This window comes from Phyllostomus discolor, chromosome 5, assembly GCF_004126475.2.
Source record: "Phyllostomus discolor isolate MPI-MPIP mPhyDis1 chromosome 5, mPhyDis1.pri.v3, whole genome shotgun sequence".
NCBI classification, from domain to species: Eukaryota; Metazoa; Chordata; class Mammalia; order Chiroptera; family Phyllostomidae; genus Phyllostomus; species Phyllostomus discolor.
Window position 1 is genome coordinate 23,165,403 of NC_040907.2, and position 17,681 is coordinate 23,183,083.

The 17,681-nt window shown below is 40.1% G+C and overlaps 1 protein-coding gene across 5 annotated transcripts in view; it reads right to left on the minus strand.

Annotated features, from left to right (window-relative positions):
- The window catches only part of KIAA0319L (KIAA0319 like), a 98,280-nt gene that overhangs the window by 30,041 nt on the left and 50,558 nt on the right, over window positions 1-17,681 (minus strand). For all 5 annotated transcript variants that reach the window (XM_028511761.2, XM_028511763.2, XM_028511762.2 and 2 more), the window contains 3 exons: window positions 7,450-7,696; window positions 4,655-4,756; window positions 969-1,066 (listed from right to left, as the gene is read on the minus strand). In XM_028511761.2, coding sequence (XP_028367562.2) covers window positions 969-1,066; window positions 4,655-4,756; window positions 7,450-7,696 — 447 coding nt within the window. The remainder of the gene's footprint in view (window positions 1-968; window positions 1,067-4,654; window positions 4,757-7,449; window positions 7,697-17,681) is intronic.

Below are 17,681 nucleotides of genomic sequence, written 5' to 3' on the forward strand. Positions count from 1 at the left end.
CTCTGAACTGAAAATCTGAACATGTCTTTCTCCTGCTTAAAGCCTTTCAAGGGCTCCATGATCCCTCCGGATTGGACTCAAAGTCCTTACAAAGGCTCTGTGTGGTCTGGCCTCTGCATCCTCCTACCTTCCTTGTGCCATTGCTCTTCTCATACCTTAGGGTCTATTCAGGCCGAACCACATGCATTTCCTTTTTTCCATGTTTTCACTCTAATATTTGCCCCAGTGGATTATCTCCCTAATTACAGTGTCATCTCCCCTGATTACAGTGTTATCACTCTGCCCTTTACCCAGTAAGTTAGTAACCCAACTAGGCAAACTCTAAGAAATCTACTCCAACTCCCCAGGGTTTCAATATCCCCTGCACTGACCTAGTGCACCCCTCCCACATTATAACTCCCTGTTTCCAGTCAGTGCCACCCGCTGTCTTTGAGAGCTAGCTGTCCATTGTCTTTGAAAGCTAAGAGTATGGCTTAACTCACCGGTAAACCCCCAATGCCTGTCACATAATTAGTGTACAATAAACAGTTTAGGAAGGAAGGGAGGGAGGGAGGGAGGGAGGGAGAAAAGAAAGAAGTTAACTGCTTGACCAAAGAAAATATAAATTGTTATGGCTCTTAATAATTATATTGAGTCACAAGAAAGACTGAGCCAATTTACACAGTTATGTGGCCGCAAGTAACCTAGCTTATCTCCCAAATTCTAAACTCCTTATGTTACCCTTAAAAGCTGTTCAGTGTATATTTGCAGCTATCTCCACCATGCTTGTACAGTCTTCTCATCATAAATGAAAATTTGAGAATCATACACTAACAAATATTGGATGTCAGCCAGTCAAGACTTTCGAATGATTCACTTTCAAAAGATTGCTCCCAATAGGAGTGTGGCCAGATAATTCTATATTATAAACTTTTAAAAATGATCCACACCTCTACCCCAGCCCTGCAAATGACAGGAGGCAAATTCACCTTGGATAGTTTGAGGCTCTTGGAATATTTCCCTTCCATTTCTCCACCATAGTCTTTAGGATGAGTGATGAGCTGCCAGTCATAGTTGTAGGTTTCTCCTATAGAACAAAAGTTACAAAAATCATCAAAACACACATCTACACACAAATAGAGCAGGCACACAAATCTCAACAACAAATCTCATCTAAATCTTTTTTTTTTTTTTTTTTTAAGAGAGAGGGCAAGGGAATGAGAAAGAGAGGAAGAGAAATATCAATATAAGAGAGAAACACTGCTTGGTTGCCTCTCATCCGTGTCCTGACTAGGGATGAAACTGCAACCCAGGCATGTGTCCTGACCAGGAATCAAACCGGCAACCTTTTGCTTTGTGAGATGATGTCCAACCAACTGAGCCACACTGGCCAGGGAGACATCTCATCTAAATCTTTTTTTTTTTTTAAGATTTTATTTATTCTTAGACAGAGACCAAGGGTGGGAGAAAGAGAGGAAGAGAAACATCAATGTGTGATTGCGTCTCGTATGCCCCTTACTGGGGAGCTGGCCCACAACCCAGGCCTGTGCCCTGACTGGGAATCAAACCATCGACCCTTTGGTTTACAGGCCAGCATTCAATCCACTGAGCCACACCAGCCAGGGCGAAATCTCATCTAAATCTTGACAAAGCCTTAGTTCTTAAGATTTCATCCCAAAGCTTGTAGGGAAACCAAACATTCTGTTGGAAGAAAGGATGGATTCTGATATAGTCAGGGTTTCTTCCACTTTCTTCCAGCAATGGTCAATCCTGCCCCAAACTTACCCGACTCAGGGCCGATCCTCCCTCAAAATACCAGGTTTCTCATGGTATGGTATCCTAATGAAAATGCGTGCCCTGCCTACCAACCACCATAGATGAACTCCTTGGGCACAAAGGCCATTTTCTTGCAAAACTTCTTTTGCAACAAAGAACAGCAATAACTTCTAAATAACATGGTTCAAAAATAGCTTTTTACAAAGTGCTAACAATGCTCGTCTCACTGAGGTCATCACACCCTGGTGAGTTAAAAGAGCTACTTCATTCCTGCTGAGCTAAATAACACAGTGCAGAAGGTGGTGGGGATGGCCCACTTAAAACAGGCCCCACTGAAATTAATTAAGATCAAATGAAGCATTAAATGGTCTTCATTTGTAGCTCAAACTGTATGACTGGGTAAAGCAAGGATACGAGGCCTTTATCTAAATGGAATCCCCCCCAGTAAAAGTGGTTTTAAATTTTAGGGAAGAAAAATGCATGTGTGGCTAGGAAAGAGTGGGATTTGGTAGGAAGGTTTAGTTTTAAGTTACCACCCAAAAGTAACAAATAAAAGGAAATATAAGAAACCTCAAATGCTTAGCAGAGAATGGTCATCTTTTTCTTATAAGTTCAAAAGTTAAAGTTAATGCATAGAACCCCATTCCAAGATAGCCTTCATCTGAAGACCAGATTTTCTTTTATGAGCCTGAGATACAAGATCTATTACTCTTCCTTCCTTTCCAAAACACTAGCTTTCTCTTGGCCAGCGCTCACCAACGCCCATGCAGATGTTAGGCAAGGTGAGGAGCAGGAGGGAAGGAGCACAGGCAGGACTGGCGCTAGGAGAAGACATTTCCTCCGACTGTAGCTGGACAGTTTTTCACATAGAAAACAGACCCACACTAGCTTGGAAACTGACAATTTTGTAATCTCTAAGACTAACAACACAAATTTCCAAAAAAGAACAATATTCCTAGAACAGAAAAGCTCAGGGGATAAATTATGTCTTATAGCCAGAAATTGATCAAAGGGTAGGCAGGACTTGAGTACAGGCCTGCTGGACAGAATGCTGGTTTTAATGACGGAGGGCGGTGGTTTTCAAACGGTGCCTGCAAACCCTGGAGGGGTCCTGGGAGGTGCTCCAGGGGCTGCCATGGGAGATGAGGGGGATGAGGGGCAGGCAGAGCTGGTCCTGCCTCATTGTTCCCAACCTTTGAAAGTTTGAAAACACCCACCTCCTGTATCTGATTAAAGGTTGAAGAACCTGGAGAGTGGAGAGTTGGAAAAAATCTGTTTCTGAACTGTGTTCTGATCTCCACGGCAATGTTAACTCACAGAAATGCATATGCAAACAGAGGTCAGAAAAGAAAACACCATGGTAGAGCCCAGCATATCTTTCACCAAAGAGTGGAAGCAACGGCAGCTCCAGGCAGTTCTTTCCTCACCTCTGTCTTCAAAGACCACCAATCCATTCACCTCAACTCACCACCAGAGGAGGAAAGGGGAAAGCGCTAGAGGGAGGTGGAATAAATTGACAAGGAAACAGAATGTGAGGACAGAAATACAGAACAGAGAGGGCATTTAGGATCGGGAAAAGTACTTTCTGCATAAATATACTATTTGATGTTAGGCCCAGAAAGTAGAAATATTATATTGGAACTGTGTATACCTAAAATGGAAGTACCACTGCACTGACTGGCGTGGCTCAGTGGGCTGGGCATCGCTCCGCAAAGAGAAACGTCGCTGGTTGGATTCCCGGTCGGGGCGCACGCCTGGGGGGAGCATGCGAGAGGCAACCGATGTTTCTCTCCCACACTGGTGTTTCTCCCCCTCTCTCCCTCCCTCCTGCCCCTCTCTCTAAAAAATAATAAATAACGTCTTTTAAAAAATAAAATAAAATGGAAGTACCTCTTCCTGAATTGAGTATGACATTCCGCTTGACTAACATTATAAATGACAGTAATATAGACCCACTGCAGTCATTTTTCCATCAAAGTATGCTTCACTTCATGTCACAGATAGTCTTAAGAAAATATGTATGTGTTTATAAGTCAAATTTTGGTATATAATGTATACTTCTAACGTGAAAGGGATGCTCATATTACAAAAGTTTTCTTAAACAATGAATTAATCATACTTAAATTTATATATTTTGTAAATTTGAGTTTTATATATTACATTGGGCCTGTCTTTTTCTTTTTATAGTAGCAGTAATCTTGAATAACTTCTCTACAAATTTTGTATCTGTTATTTTCTAGTTGTTTGGCCAAAACAAAGAAACAGAGTCTCAGTTTCTTCCTCTTTTAAGTGCATATATTACAACCTGCATTTAATGAGCATTAGCTATATGCTAGGCATTGAATTGGGTGCCTTATATATACTATTTCATTTTGCCCTTAAAGTAACATAATTATACAGGAATCATCCTGATTTTACTGAGAAAGAAATAGAAACTTAGAGAAGTTAAATAACTTTCTGAACATCATTCAGCTAATGACAGAATGAGCTGGGATTTCAATCCGGGCTTGACTAAAGCCTATGATCTCACACAAATTATATTACCTCTTGCATCACATAAATATTTGTGCAGTTGCATGGGATATCCCATTCTCACAGGATTGTTGCAATGAGTAAATGGGTTACAGTGTATAGATATCATTATACATTAAAACATTATCCAAATGTAAGGGGAGCCCTGGCTGGCGTGGCTCAGTGGATTGAGCATGGGCTCGTGAACCAAAGGGTCGCTGGTTTGATTCCCAGTCAGGGCGCATGCCTGGGCTGTGGGCCAGGTACCCAGTTGTGGGTGTATGAGAGGAGACCACACATTGGTATTTCCCTCCCTCTCATTCTCCTTCCCTACCCCTTTCTCTAAAAATAAATAAAATCTTTTTAAAAATGTAGGGGAATGTTTTACCTTCAAGTGGTTCTTGAAGCACAGACGCATTTAACTGAACTTCATCCTTAGGCAAGGTAATCTGGACACTCTCTCCAGCAAATACCACCAGTTGCTTTTTAACTGCAAATAAAGAAAATATACAAGAGATAAGAAATTAGATCCAAACTATCTCATTTATCTTCTTCCTTTTGTGGCCAAATTTGTTTTATAAACAATATTCAGCTACTGTCTTCATTTCCTCATTATTTAGACACTCGAATCCCCTGAAATTTGATTCTGCCTCCACTTCTCCACTGAAAAGGATCTTTTGAGGTCATTAACAAACTGCTTCTTGGCAAATCTAACAGCGTTTCTCAACCCTCACCCTTCGCCTCCGTGGCATCTAATACTGCTGACTGCCTCCATCTTAGAACTTTTGGTGACCATGACACCACATTATTCTATTTTTCTTCCTTTCTCTCTAAGTTTTTCTACACTGTATTTTAACTATGGTTGCTCTTTAAACTCTCTTTCTATAGAGTTGAATAAACAGAATTCAGCTCTGTTTCAGGGACCATCTTCATGCTGATAACTTTCTAAATAAAATACATCTACAAAGGCCCTGGCCAGGGAGCTCAGTTGGTCGGCACATCATCCCAATATACCACGGTTGCGGGTTCAGCCCCAGTCAGGACACAGACAAGAATCAACCAAAGAATACATAAATAAGTGCAACAAAAATCAGCGTCTGTCTGTTGCTCTCCCCTCTTCCTCCATCTCTCTAAAATAAATTTTAAAATATACATACATAAAGTTCCTAGAAGAAAAGGCAAGTGTTGACTACAAGGCCAGCCTTACTTTCTTTCCATTCCAATTGCTGCAACCACAGGCTTAGACCACTCCAAGAATCTTCACTGTTCTTTCCTCTGTTAGCTCTTTCCACTCTACTGCATTCTGTCTTCCTAAAACACCCACCAACATTAGTCTTTCCAAAATACCCACCATGTTACTCTCCTACTCAAGACCCCCCACCCCCCCGACACACATCATGTTTAAGGCCAAACTCACAACCTGGTATAAGAGAACCACTATCATCTGATCATATCATCTTGCCCTTCCTACCCAATTCTGTCTCTAATTATATTTTTCTCTTGTGTTCCTGTTGAAGTCTACTCCTGGGGACTTTAAAGCTATTTGCTTCAGTTAGGGTGTGAGCTTTCTTTACTCTTAATACAATGCTTTGCTTTTAGCTTAAAGCCACTCTTCTCTCCAAGAATTCTTCCCAGACGGTTTCAGTTCAAACTGATCTACTTTTTAAAAAATTTTATTTACTTATTTTTAGAGAGAGGGGAAGGAAGGGAGAAATAGAGGGAGAGAAACATCATTTGGATGTCTCACACATGCCCCAACCGGGCCCAGGCCACAGCCCAGGCATGTGTCCCAACCAGGAATTGAACTGGTGGGCCCTTTCTCTTTGCAGGAAGATGCTCATCAGGGCCAACCAAGCCATGCTGATCAGGGCCTGACCTACTTCTTGAACTACTTTAGCATTTCTGGAACACCATACCACATCAGCTAATAGCAATATATTGTCTTTATACTACTCATCAGCTATTTCATACATGTTAGGATTTCTCAACCTTGGTGCTTTGGACCAGATAATTCATTGTTGTGGCCAAACTGGGTTGTGCACTGTAACAAGATCAGCAGGATCCCTGGTCTCTACCCACTAGATGTCAGCAGCACCCCTCCTCCATAGTTGTAACAACCAAAAATGTTCGCTGGTTGTTGAGAAACGCTGATTATATAAATCTGACAATAATCGTTCCTTTGGTATGAGACCTTGGGAACTAGGGAGCTTAAAGCAAACAACTGGCTAGTCCACCTACATTTCAAGACTGGAGGTGAGAAAGCTTCCTAACAAACAGGAAATTTGAGATTATCAGTCTGCATGGGAACACTGCGTGCACTTGGGGAGTAATAAAATCATCCATTATGGAAGCTTCACCATTTAGACACGCCAGGAGGTGGAATAAGAATTCTCTGAAGTGGCTTTCAAAAAAAAGAAGAAAGAAAGAAACCACTATACTCAAGGAAAGTATAAAGGACAAAAATGTAGTACATCCCAACCCTTTCTCAATTATACCAAGAATTATATTTGCCTGAATAACAAATTACTTTAGTGCCACAAGACTGAAACCCTAAAATTTCATGTTATATTACACCAAAAAAAGACCCTTGGAAATTAAAATTTGGCAAAAAATCATTTTCACCGGCTTTGTATCACTCTGTTGACTTTTTCAGGGGTTGAAGATCAACTCAGCCTCCTTCATTGACCACTTCCTCCTAATACCTAAGAATGGAACTCATGAAGCACAGACTTGTTAAGGCAATATTCTACGTATAAATCTCCATCTTATGGATAGCTTTAAAAAAACACAGATGCTGTCAAAATCAGAGAGGTAAATATCTGACCTACAATTGGCCATTCAGAGGCAAACAGGTACACAGATCCAACTCTTTTTTCCCAGTAGCCTTTGTTTGCTTGATTCCTTGAACATTACTTAATTGAATCTATGCCTTGAAGTCCTAGGCACAGTGGAATCTGGCTTGGGAAAATGAGCCTCATAAATTCCCATAGGTTGGGGCCTGTTGAAAAACGGATGGAGAGCCCCAAATCCTATGTTTACAGGGACACTTACAGGATTATTTTTTCTCTAACCTACAGAATTAAAAGACATGCCTCCTTCCTTTCTTTCCACTAAAAGGGAACACTTTGATCAAATGTTCAACTTCCCCATCCTATCCCCATGGGCAGAAGCAAAGGGCCTCACCTGGATATGGTGCTGAGGTGGTCTGGAAAGAAGCGTGGGGGGTAGGAGTAGCATAACTGTAGGAGGGAGTCACTGGCAGAGGAGTAGCAATCTGGATTTTCCCAAGGCTTTTCACTTGCTGAGTGCTAGGCATAGTAGCCAGATCCTCTGATGTCTCAGGTTGGACTGATACATTCTTTGCCCAAACAGTAACCTCCCCAGGCACATCTGTGGTTAGGGGATTGGAAATTGTAATTGCCTTGTGGACCTAAAGAAATACAAAAATTCAAATGAATAGGCAAAAGTTATACAGCCTATTTTTTAGGTATGTCTCATGAAATAATTGCACATCAAATTTTTTTAATGTAAAACTGTCAAAAAAAAAAAAGAAACTAACCTCACCATCCAAACCAGTGTTAAAATGTTGACATAAATCTTAAAACAAAACAGTTATAATTACATTCTGTGTAGTACTTTTATTTTTTTCTCAATATTGATATTCAATCTTTCTGCAAATACTTATTACACACCTATTATGAAACAGGCCTTGTGGGTCCAAAATATAAATAAAACATAATCACTGTGGTCAAAAGTGAACAATCAAGTGGGGGAGAGAGAACTTAAAACACAGTAAACCGCAATGGTACCTGTATCTATAAAAGTTATGGCGAACCAAAGAAACACATCTGAGAGCATTTAATTCATCTCTTGGAGAAAGGGAACACATGAAGGATGGTTTAAATAAAGGCGTTCTGGAAGGGGAGAGTCCTCAGCTGAGTTTTAAAGGGTAAAACAGTTGTTTACTCAAAAAGCTGAGGCGAGAGATGCGTACAGGCACCACAAAAGGGATTAACATGGCACGTGCTGGGAACTGAGAACTGAGAATTCTAAGCAAAGAGAGAGGCAGAAAAGTAATGGAAGGTGAGCTGGAAAGATGGTCAAGGGCCAGACTAAAGAAGACAGTATATGCTTGTTTAAGGAGCCAGTTAATGGCGAGCAATTAAAGAGTTGTATGCAGGGAAGTGACAAGGTCGGGTTTCTGCTTTAATGGATCACTCAGGTTGCTGCCTAGTGTAAGGGTTTAAAGAAGTAAGACAGCAGCAGGAATACCACTAGGAGGGTGCTGTGTTCATGCAAATAAGAAACAATGAGTGGCCAAAAAAAGGTGGTGGTATGGATTTTTTCAAGTTAACTTAATTGAAGTATAATTTACATAAAATTAACTGCACACAGTTAAAATGTATAGGGAGTACTTCCGGCCAAGATGGCAGAATAGGTAAACACAGCTCAACTCCTCACACAACCACATCAAAGTTAAAACTAAAATACAGAACCACCATCACTCAAAACCATCAGAAATCAAGCTGAATGGAAGTTTGACAACTACAGAATTAAAGAAACCACATCCACCCAAACTGGTAGGAGGAAATGAGACTTGGAACAGGCTGGTCCCACATCCACATGTGATGGGTAAAAATTAGGAAGGGATATCTTGTATTCAAGGAGTCCCAGCATCACACCAGTCCTCCTAGCCCAGGGTTCCAGTGCCAGGAAGATAAGTCCCCACAACTTCTGGCTACAAAAAGCAATAGAGACTGAAGTCAGTGGAAGAACTGCTAGAGCCCCAAGCAGTTCCTCTTACAGAACCCACGCACAAACTTACTCAGACTCACTCCCTCTGAGCTCCAGCACTGGGGTAGCAGGTTGAAAGGCACCAGTGACACACAGGAAGAAACTGAAGATTCTGGCAACAAGATGAGTGCTGGGGTACAGCTTTTTCCCAGACAGAAGGGTGGGCAGAGGCCATTATCCCTTTTCTGAACCCTCCCCCCACAGAGCTATAGATCCAGCAGGCTGGTGCCATATCTGAGACTCCATCAACCTGGCTAACACTGTTTTCCCCTCCCTAGAGGTCCCCAGAGACTCTGTCCCACCCAACATACCCTCCCATGCAAACTGCTCTTCCATATGACTGGCTGGTCTTGGCTCAGGGTTTACAACTTCCTAAATCCTATCAAACAAGGAACAGCTGGCCTCAGTGAGTCCCGAGCCCCTGTACCTCTTGATAAGTGGGCCCCAGGCCTGGCACTAACAGCAGCCAACCTAGATTCACAGCTTTGCTTTGCCTGAGAATCTCCAAGCTCGAGTACAAATAGCAGCCATCTCACATTGCTTTATAGCTCAGGCAGGGTGGACCCAGGCAAAACACAGGTGAATGACCTTGATCAGTACCACCCAGGAAACCCCAGAGCCTGCACACCCAGTAGACAGCTACACACGTCAGAGCACCACCAACCTGCCCCTGCACAGCTGATCCTCCACAGAGGGCAGAGGTTGGTGGTCAGTGGTCACAGCCAGTCCCTGCTGTGGTAAATCCCTCCCATTGACCTACTAACAGCAATCAAGTTCAACTACAAGAGGAGGGTATTCTCAGTCCACACAAAGGATGCGCCTCAAGTACCCAACTTGGGTGATAGGATAGGCTGTGCCTCTGGACTCTCTACAGGACACCTACCTCATTAGGCCATGCTACCAAGACAGGGAGTACATAGTACATAAAAACTTAAAACAAACACAGAGAGGCTGCCAAAATAAGGAGACAAAGAAACATGGCCAAAATGTAAGAAGAAATCAAAACCTGAGAAAAAGAACTAAACAAAATGGAGATAAACAATCTATCTCATGCCGAGTTCAAGACACTGGTTATAAGGATGCACAAGGAACTTAGTGAGGACCTCAGCAGCATAAAAAAGATCCAGTCAGAAACAAAAGATACACTAATTGAAATAAAGAACAATTTACAGAGGGAAAAACATAGAGTGGATAAAGCCAAAAATCAGATCAATGATTTGGAACATCAGGAAGAAAAAAAAAACATTCAATCACATCAGCAAGAAAAAAGAATCCAAAAAAACAAGGACAGTGTAAGGCCTCAGGGGTAGCTTCAGAGGTCCAACATCTGCATCATAGGGGTGTCAGAAAGAGATGAGAAAGAATAAGAAATTGGAAATGTATTTGAAAAAAAAAAAAAGAAAGAAAACTTCCCTAATTTGGTAAAGGAAACAGACATGCAAGTTGAGGAAGCACAGAGAACCCCAAACAAGATGGATGCAAAGGGGGTCCACTCCAAGACACATCATAATTAAAATGCCAAAGAGAGAATCTTAAAAGCAACAAGAGAAAAACAGTTAGTTACCTACAAGGGAGCTCCCATAAGACTGTCAGCTGATTTCTTAAAAGAAACTTTGCAGATTAGAAGGGACTGGCAAGAAATAGTCAAAACAGGGACCTACAGCCAAACCTGCTCTACCCAGCAAAGATATCATTTAAAATTGAAGGGCAGATAAAGAGCTTCTCAGACATGAAAAAACTAAAGGAGTTCATGATCACCAAACCATTATTATATGAAACGGTAAAGGGACTTATTTAGGAAAAAGAAGATCAAAACTATGAACAATAAAATGGCAAAAATTAAAAATCTATCAACAATTAAATCTAAAAAACAAACTAAGCAAACAAGAACAGAGACAGAATTATGGATACAGAGAGCATTCTGCTGGTTACCAGATGGGAGGAGACTGTGGGGGAATGGGTGAAGAGGTGAGGGGATTAAGAAGAACAAATAGGTAGTTAACAGAATAGCCATATGGATGTAAAGTGCAGTATAGGAAATGGAGTACTCTAAGAACTTATACATATGACCCATGGACATGAACAATGGTGTGGAGATTGCCTGAGGGAGTGGGGGGTGCTGGTTGGAGGAGGTCAAAGGGGGGAAAATCACGACAACTGTAATAGCATAATCAATATAATCTAATTTAAAGAAATAAAGTATGTAGGTCAATGGGTTTTGACAAGTATATATACTCATGTAACTGTAATAAAGAGAGAACATTTCTATAAGCCCCAAGTAGGTTCTTGCTTGCCCCTCTGCAACAAATTCCTGCCTCCATCATCAGGTTCAGGCAACCAGTGATTTGCTTCTTGTCACTATAGACTAATTTGGGCTTTCTTACGTTTCATATTTTAAAAATCTTACACACACCATTCTGGTTTCTGGTTGTTTTCACACATGTTTTTAAGGTTCATCCATGATTGTGAATATCAATGGTTCATTCTTTTTATTATTGAGTAGTTTACTATTATAGAAATATAAGCCCTGGCTGGTGTAGCTCAGTGGATTGAGTGCAGGCTGGGAACCAAAGGGTCGCCGGTTTGATTCCCAGTCAGGGCACATGCCTGGGTTGTGGGCCTGCTCCCCAGTAGCATGTGTGCAGGAGGTAACCACACATTGATATCTCTCTCCTTTTCTTTCTTCTCTAAAAAATAAATAAAATCTTAAAAAAAAAGGAATATACGATTTTTTTATCCATTCACCTACTGAAAGAGATTTAAGTTGTTTTCAGTCCTCAGCTCTTATAAACAGAGCTGCTATAAATATTTCAATACAATTGTTTCTGTAAACATGTTTTGATCCATCTTGAGTAAATATTTAGAAGTACTTATTGTTAGTTACATATAAGTGCATGTTGAACTTCATATGAAACCATGAACTGTTATTTAAGTGGCTGTACTCTTTGCATTTCCACCAAAAATGTATGAGTTGTGGTTGCTCCACAACTTCACCAATACTTGGTTTTCATTTTTTTTTTTTTGCCATTCTAATAGTACCTCACTGTGATTTAATTTGTATTTTCCTAATGACTAATGAGGCCAGTCATATATTTTCTTTGGTTAAGTTTATTCACATCTTTGTTCATTTTTTTACAACTTTATTAAGGTATAACTGATAAAATGAATAAACTGACCATATATAAAGTCTACAATTAGGCAAACTTTGACATATGTATATACCTATGAAACCATCACTGCAATCAAGATAATGAACATATCCATCCTGTCCGAAGATTCATGTTCCTTTGCAATCACTTCCCCACCTCCCACCTCCCTCCCCAAGTAACCACTGCTCCACTTTCTGTCACTATAATTAATTTGCATTTTCAAGAATTTTATATTTTACGTACTTTCTTTGGGGGGGGGTCGGGCTTCTTTCACTTAGCAAAAATTTTTTGCTATTCACCCATGTTGTCATGTGTATTAACAATTCTTTTCTTATGATTGCTGAGCAGCATTCTATCTGATTCATTAACTGAAAGATGAACACTAGGGTTGATTCCAGGTTGGCTACTACAAATTGAGCTGTTATAAATATTCCTCTAGTCTTTATGTGACTATATCCTTTCATTTCTCTTAGATATATATCTATGAGTAGAATGACTGGTCATATGGAAGATGTACCTTTAGATTTTTAAAAAAACTGCCAAACAATTTTCTGAAATTATTGTATCATTATATAGTCCTACTACCAAACTGAGCCCTCCAGTTGTTCTACAGCTTTGCCAGAATAAGGTGTAGAAAGTCTTTTTAATTTTAGCCATTACGGAGGTGTAGAGCAGCATCTTATTGTGGGTTCAATTTACATTTTCCTAATGAATAATAAGGTTGAGCATCTTTTCATGTACTTATTGGACATCTTATTGTATAACTTCTTTGGTGGGCAATCTGTTCATGTCATTAGTTTTCTAATTGAGTTACAAGAGCTCTTTATATATTCCACAAATAAGTCCTTTGTTAAGTATTTATTTTGCAAATATATTTTCCCAGTCTGTAGTTTGAGTTTTCATCTATCTTGATAGCATCTTTAAAACAATAAGTTTATAATTTTGATGAGCTTAAGTTTACCAATTTTTCTTTTGTCTCATGCTTTTAGTGACTTACTCATTCAAGATAACAAAAAATGTTCTACTGTGCTTTCTTCTACAAGCTTTATAGTTTTAGTTCTTAAATTTAGGTCTATGATCCATTTTGAGCTGATTTTTATGTATGGTGTAATATAAGGATCAAGGTTCATGTTTTTCCTTATCACTATTCAATTATGCCAACACAATTTATTGGAAACACCATCCTTCCCCTGCTGAATTGCTTTGGCACATGAATTGACCATATTTGTTGAATCTATTTCTGGATTCTATTCTGTTTCATAGATTTAATCTCTCTTTACGCCAACACCACTGCTTTGATTAGTACAGCTTCATAGTAAGCCTTAAAGCTTAAGTCTTTCAATTTTGTTGTTCATTTTCAAAATCATTTTTGATCATTCTAAGTCCCAATCCATGTACATGGCTGTATGAGTTTCCTAGGGCTGCCATAACAAATCACCAAAAACTTGGTGACTTAAAACAGCGGTCCCCAATTTTTATTTTTTCAGCACCAGAGACTAGTTTCATGGAAGGCAATTTTTCCCCCGACTAGGCGGAGGGAGGAGGTGGGAGGGAAATGGTTTCAGGATGATTCAAGTGCATTACACTTATTGTGCACTTTATTTCTATTACATAGTAATATATAATGAAATAATTATACAACTCGCTATAATGCAGAAACAGTAGGAGCCCTGCGCTCGTTTTCGGGCAACTAGACAGTCCCATCTAGGGGTAACAATCTGTATTTGCAGCCGCTCCCCAGCATTAGTATCATTGCCTCAGCTCCACCTCAGATCATCAGCATTAGATTCTCATGAGGAGCACACGACCTAGATCTCTTGCATGTGCAGTTCACAGTAGGGTTCGTGCTCCTACAAGAATCTAATGCCACCATTGATCTGACAGGAGGTGGAGCTCAGGCAGGGATGTAAGCAATGGGGAACAGCTGTAAATACAGATGAAGCTTGGCTCGCTCACTCACGGGCCACTCACCTCCTGCTGTGCGGCCCAGTTCCTAACAGGCCATGGACCTATACCAGTCCGTGACCCAGGGGTTGGGGACTCCTGACTTAAAATAAAAATTGATTTTCTCATAGTTCTAAAGGCCAGGAGTACAAAATCAAGGCATCAGTATGGCCACATTTCCTCTGAAGGTTTTTGAGAAGAATCCTCTGTGCCTCTTCCAGCTCCTAGAGGCTCTTAGCATTCCTTGGCTTCTGGCAGTCTCCACCTTACCCTAGCCTTCTTTCTTGTGGGCCCAAATCTTTCTCTCTCTTTCCTTTTTTAAATAATCCTCTCCTGAAGGTATGTGTATTGATTTTAGAGAGAGAGAAACATGGATGTTAGAGAGAAACATCCATCAGTCGCCTACTATATACACTCCAACTGGGGATCAAACCCGCAACCTTGGCATGTGCCCTGACTGGGAACTGAACCTGCAATTTTTTTGGTATACCCAATGATGCTCCAGCAAACCAAGACACCCAGTCAGGGCTCTCTCCCCTCTTTCTTGTAAAGAAGCCAGTCATTGGACTTAGGGCCCACCCTAAAAATGGAATGATCTCATCTCAAGATCCTTAACTAATTATATCTGCAAAGACCCTATTCCCAAATAAGGTCACATAGTTAAGGTTCCAAGTGGATGTAATTTTGAGGGGTACACTATTCAACCCATTACAATGGTATCTCTCCCCATTTATTTAATTTTCTCTCAGCAACGTTATAGAGTTTTCTGTACATAGTTTTACCCCTATTTCATGTTTTTGGATGCTACATTTTAAAACTTTAATTCTCAATTATTGATTACTAATATATAAACACACTTGATTTTGTACATTGATCTTATATCCTGTAACCTTGCCAAATTCACTTAATAATTCCAGTAGCTTTTATGTATATTCTGTGGAATTTTCTAGGTACATGATGGTATCATCTGTGACTAAAGGCAGTTTTGCTGCTTCATTTCCAATTTGTATTCCTTTCATTCTCTTGCATTATCACATTGGCTTGGGCCTCCAGAACAATACTGAGTGACAGTGGTTAGAGCCATTCTTTGTTGTGTAATTGTCATTCCATTTTCCTTTAAATCTTAGACATAGATTCCTTTACTTTTTAAGCATATTTGAACAGCTGCTTTAAAGTATTTGCTAAATTAATAGGTGAGTTCACTCAGAATTCATTTGTTATTTTTTCCCTGAGCATGAGTCACATTTTCCTGATACTTTTTTACATATCTCATAATATCCAGTTGAAATTTTTGGTAATAGATTGTAACAACTCTGGATTCTGTTTTATTTTTCTGAAGGACGGTTATTTTTAGTAACTTCCCTCTACTTAAACTAGAGTCTCCCATACACACACACATACAAAGTATGTTGCCATTGACATCCCTGCTCAGTTCTTTTCATTCTTATTTTGATTTCAGCCTGGGTTCCTAGGTATCACCCTGTATGTGCATAGTTTAGCAGTCAGCCAATGATTTGGGTAGAGGTCACTCAAACACCTGAAGCCCACAAAGCTTCACCCTTTGCCAGTCCTTCTGTGTATTGCTTGAGGGATGCATTCTAAACTTCAGCCAATTGTTAAACCTCCCTTGACTTTTACTTTTTACCAGGCTCTCTTGGATCTCTTTCGCACATGCAATTAGTTTCTCAGTCAGCTAGAGATATGTGGAGAGCTTATCTCAACCCTTCTGTGGCTCTCTTATTTTCAGGATCTTCTCATTACGTTTCTGGCAGGCCCTCCACTCATCCAAACAGGCATTGCAACCTCAACCTAGTCAAGCTGTGGATTCTCTTCATTCATTCTCAACCAAATTTGCCAATTCTATTCAGCGCAGCTGTAAATTTCACCCTCTGCCCCAAATGAGGTCTACCTCCTCTTGCAGAAAAGTTGCTATTTTTCATATCCAGCCACACACTGATAAAACTGAATCTCTTTCTTTTTCTCACAAACAGGATTCTTTATTTATAACCATTAAATGTCTGAGTTTTAAACAGACTCTTGGACTGAGGGCTCATACCCATCAGTTCATTCAACTTTAGTACCTGTCTCATCACCAGTACCTTTCCCAAAACTGCTGCCTTCACCATGAAATTCCATGAGTTTTCTCAATTCAAACATGGGCTTCTTCGGTATTTTGACTTTTCTAACAAAGACATATGGGGTGGATAATTAGATGGCAAGCCTTTTCTATGTGTTTTCCAATGCTATCTGGAGTCAATTTACTTACAACTTCTTTCAAGTAATTTGTCTGCATCTCTCAGGTCATGAATTCCATCATTGTTTTTTGGATTTGGCAAGCCCGTTGATGCCAAGCATAAGAAGTCTTCCAAATATGATCGTTGCATTTTTTTAGTAAAACCAACACAGAAAAGACGAAGCAAATAATCATCAGTAGTCTTGACATCAACATGATCTTCAATTATGGTCTGCCATTTTTTGATCATGGAGCAAGCACATTTTGTCACAGGTAAGGTCCGTGTCGTGGAAATTAGGTAATTTTTATCCTGAACATTCTCAGTAATTAGCTTGTGTTTTCTAAATGCAATGTCATCATTCTTCAGATCAATGAGGGCCAGGGGTGTCAAACTCATTTTCACTGGGGGCCACACAGCCTTGCAGTTCCCTTCAAAGGGCCTAATGTAACTTTAGGACTATATAAATGTAACTACTCCTCAACAGTTAGGCGAGAGCTCTGCCAGATACAAACAAGGTGTCGGGCCAGATTCATCCCGAGAGCCTTTGTTTGCCACCTGTGAGCTAGGCTCACTTCAAAACCACAATCCGTGAGACGATCAGATACGATTTGGGTTCCTTGAGTCCTTCCTAACTAGTGTTTTTCCAGTATTTATCAGAAAGCTGTGCTTTCACATCATATCCATCTTTTGTAGAAACTGGATAAACATTTTCTTCTTGGCTTCCTTTTTGCCACCTTTTGTAAGTGCTTGTTCTTGATGAATGCCATGATGCTGCTCAGACAGCCAAAAGGAAAACTACATTTTCTTGTCACCTGAGCCAGGGTGATGGTGGTCAAGACAGATGGGACAAGCCCCAGGAAGAAGGCTACAAGACTCCCACTGTACTTGTTTAAAGCATTACCAAGAATAAAGAATAAATACTTTTCAAATAATAAACACTTCTCAATTTGCTTCTGCCTCTATTATATTTCTAGTAGCTATTATATTCCAGTTTTATATGTATTTTTTTACAATGAAATAATTATGACTCCATTGTGATGTCTTAAGTGAAAGTTCTCCTATTTCTATTTTCCCATTTTAAAAATTGTTTACATTTTGCTTTTGGAATTCCTCAATTGTCCCACACTGAAACCATTTTCCTTTAGTTCTCTGACAATACTTGGGAGTCTCTGACAATTAACTCGAACACCTGAGCCAACCTGGAGTCGGTTCCTATTGACTGCTTTTTTCCTGCTGACTATGGGTCACTCTTTCCTGCTCTTCAGCATGTCTAATAATTTTTGAATATTGGACA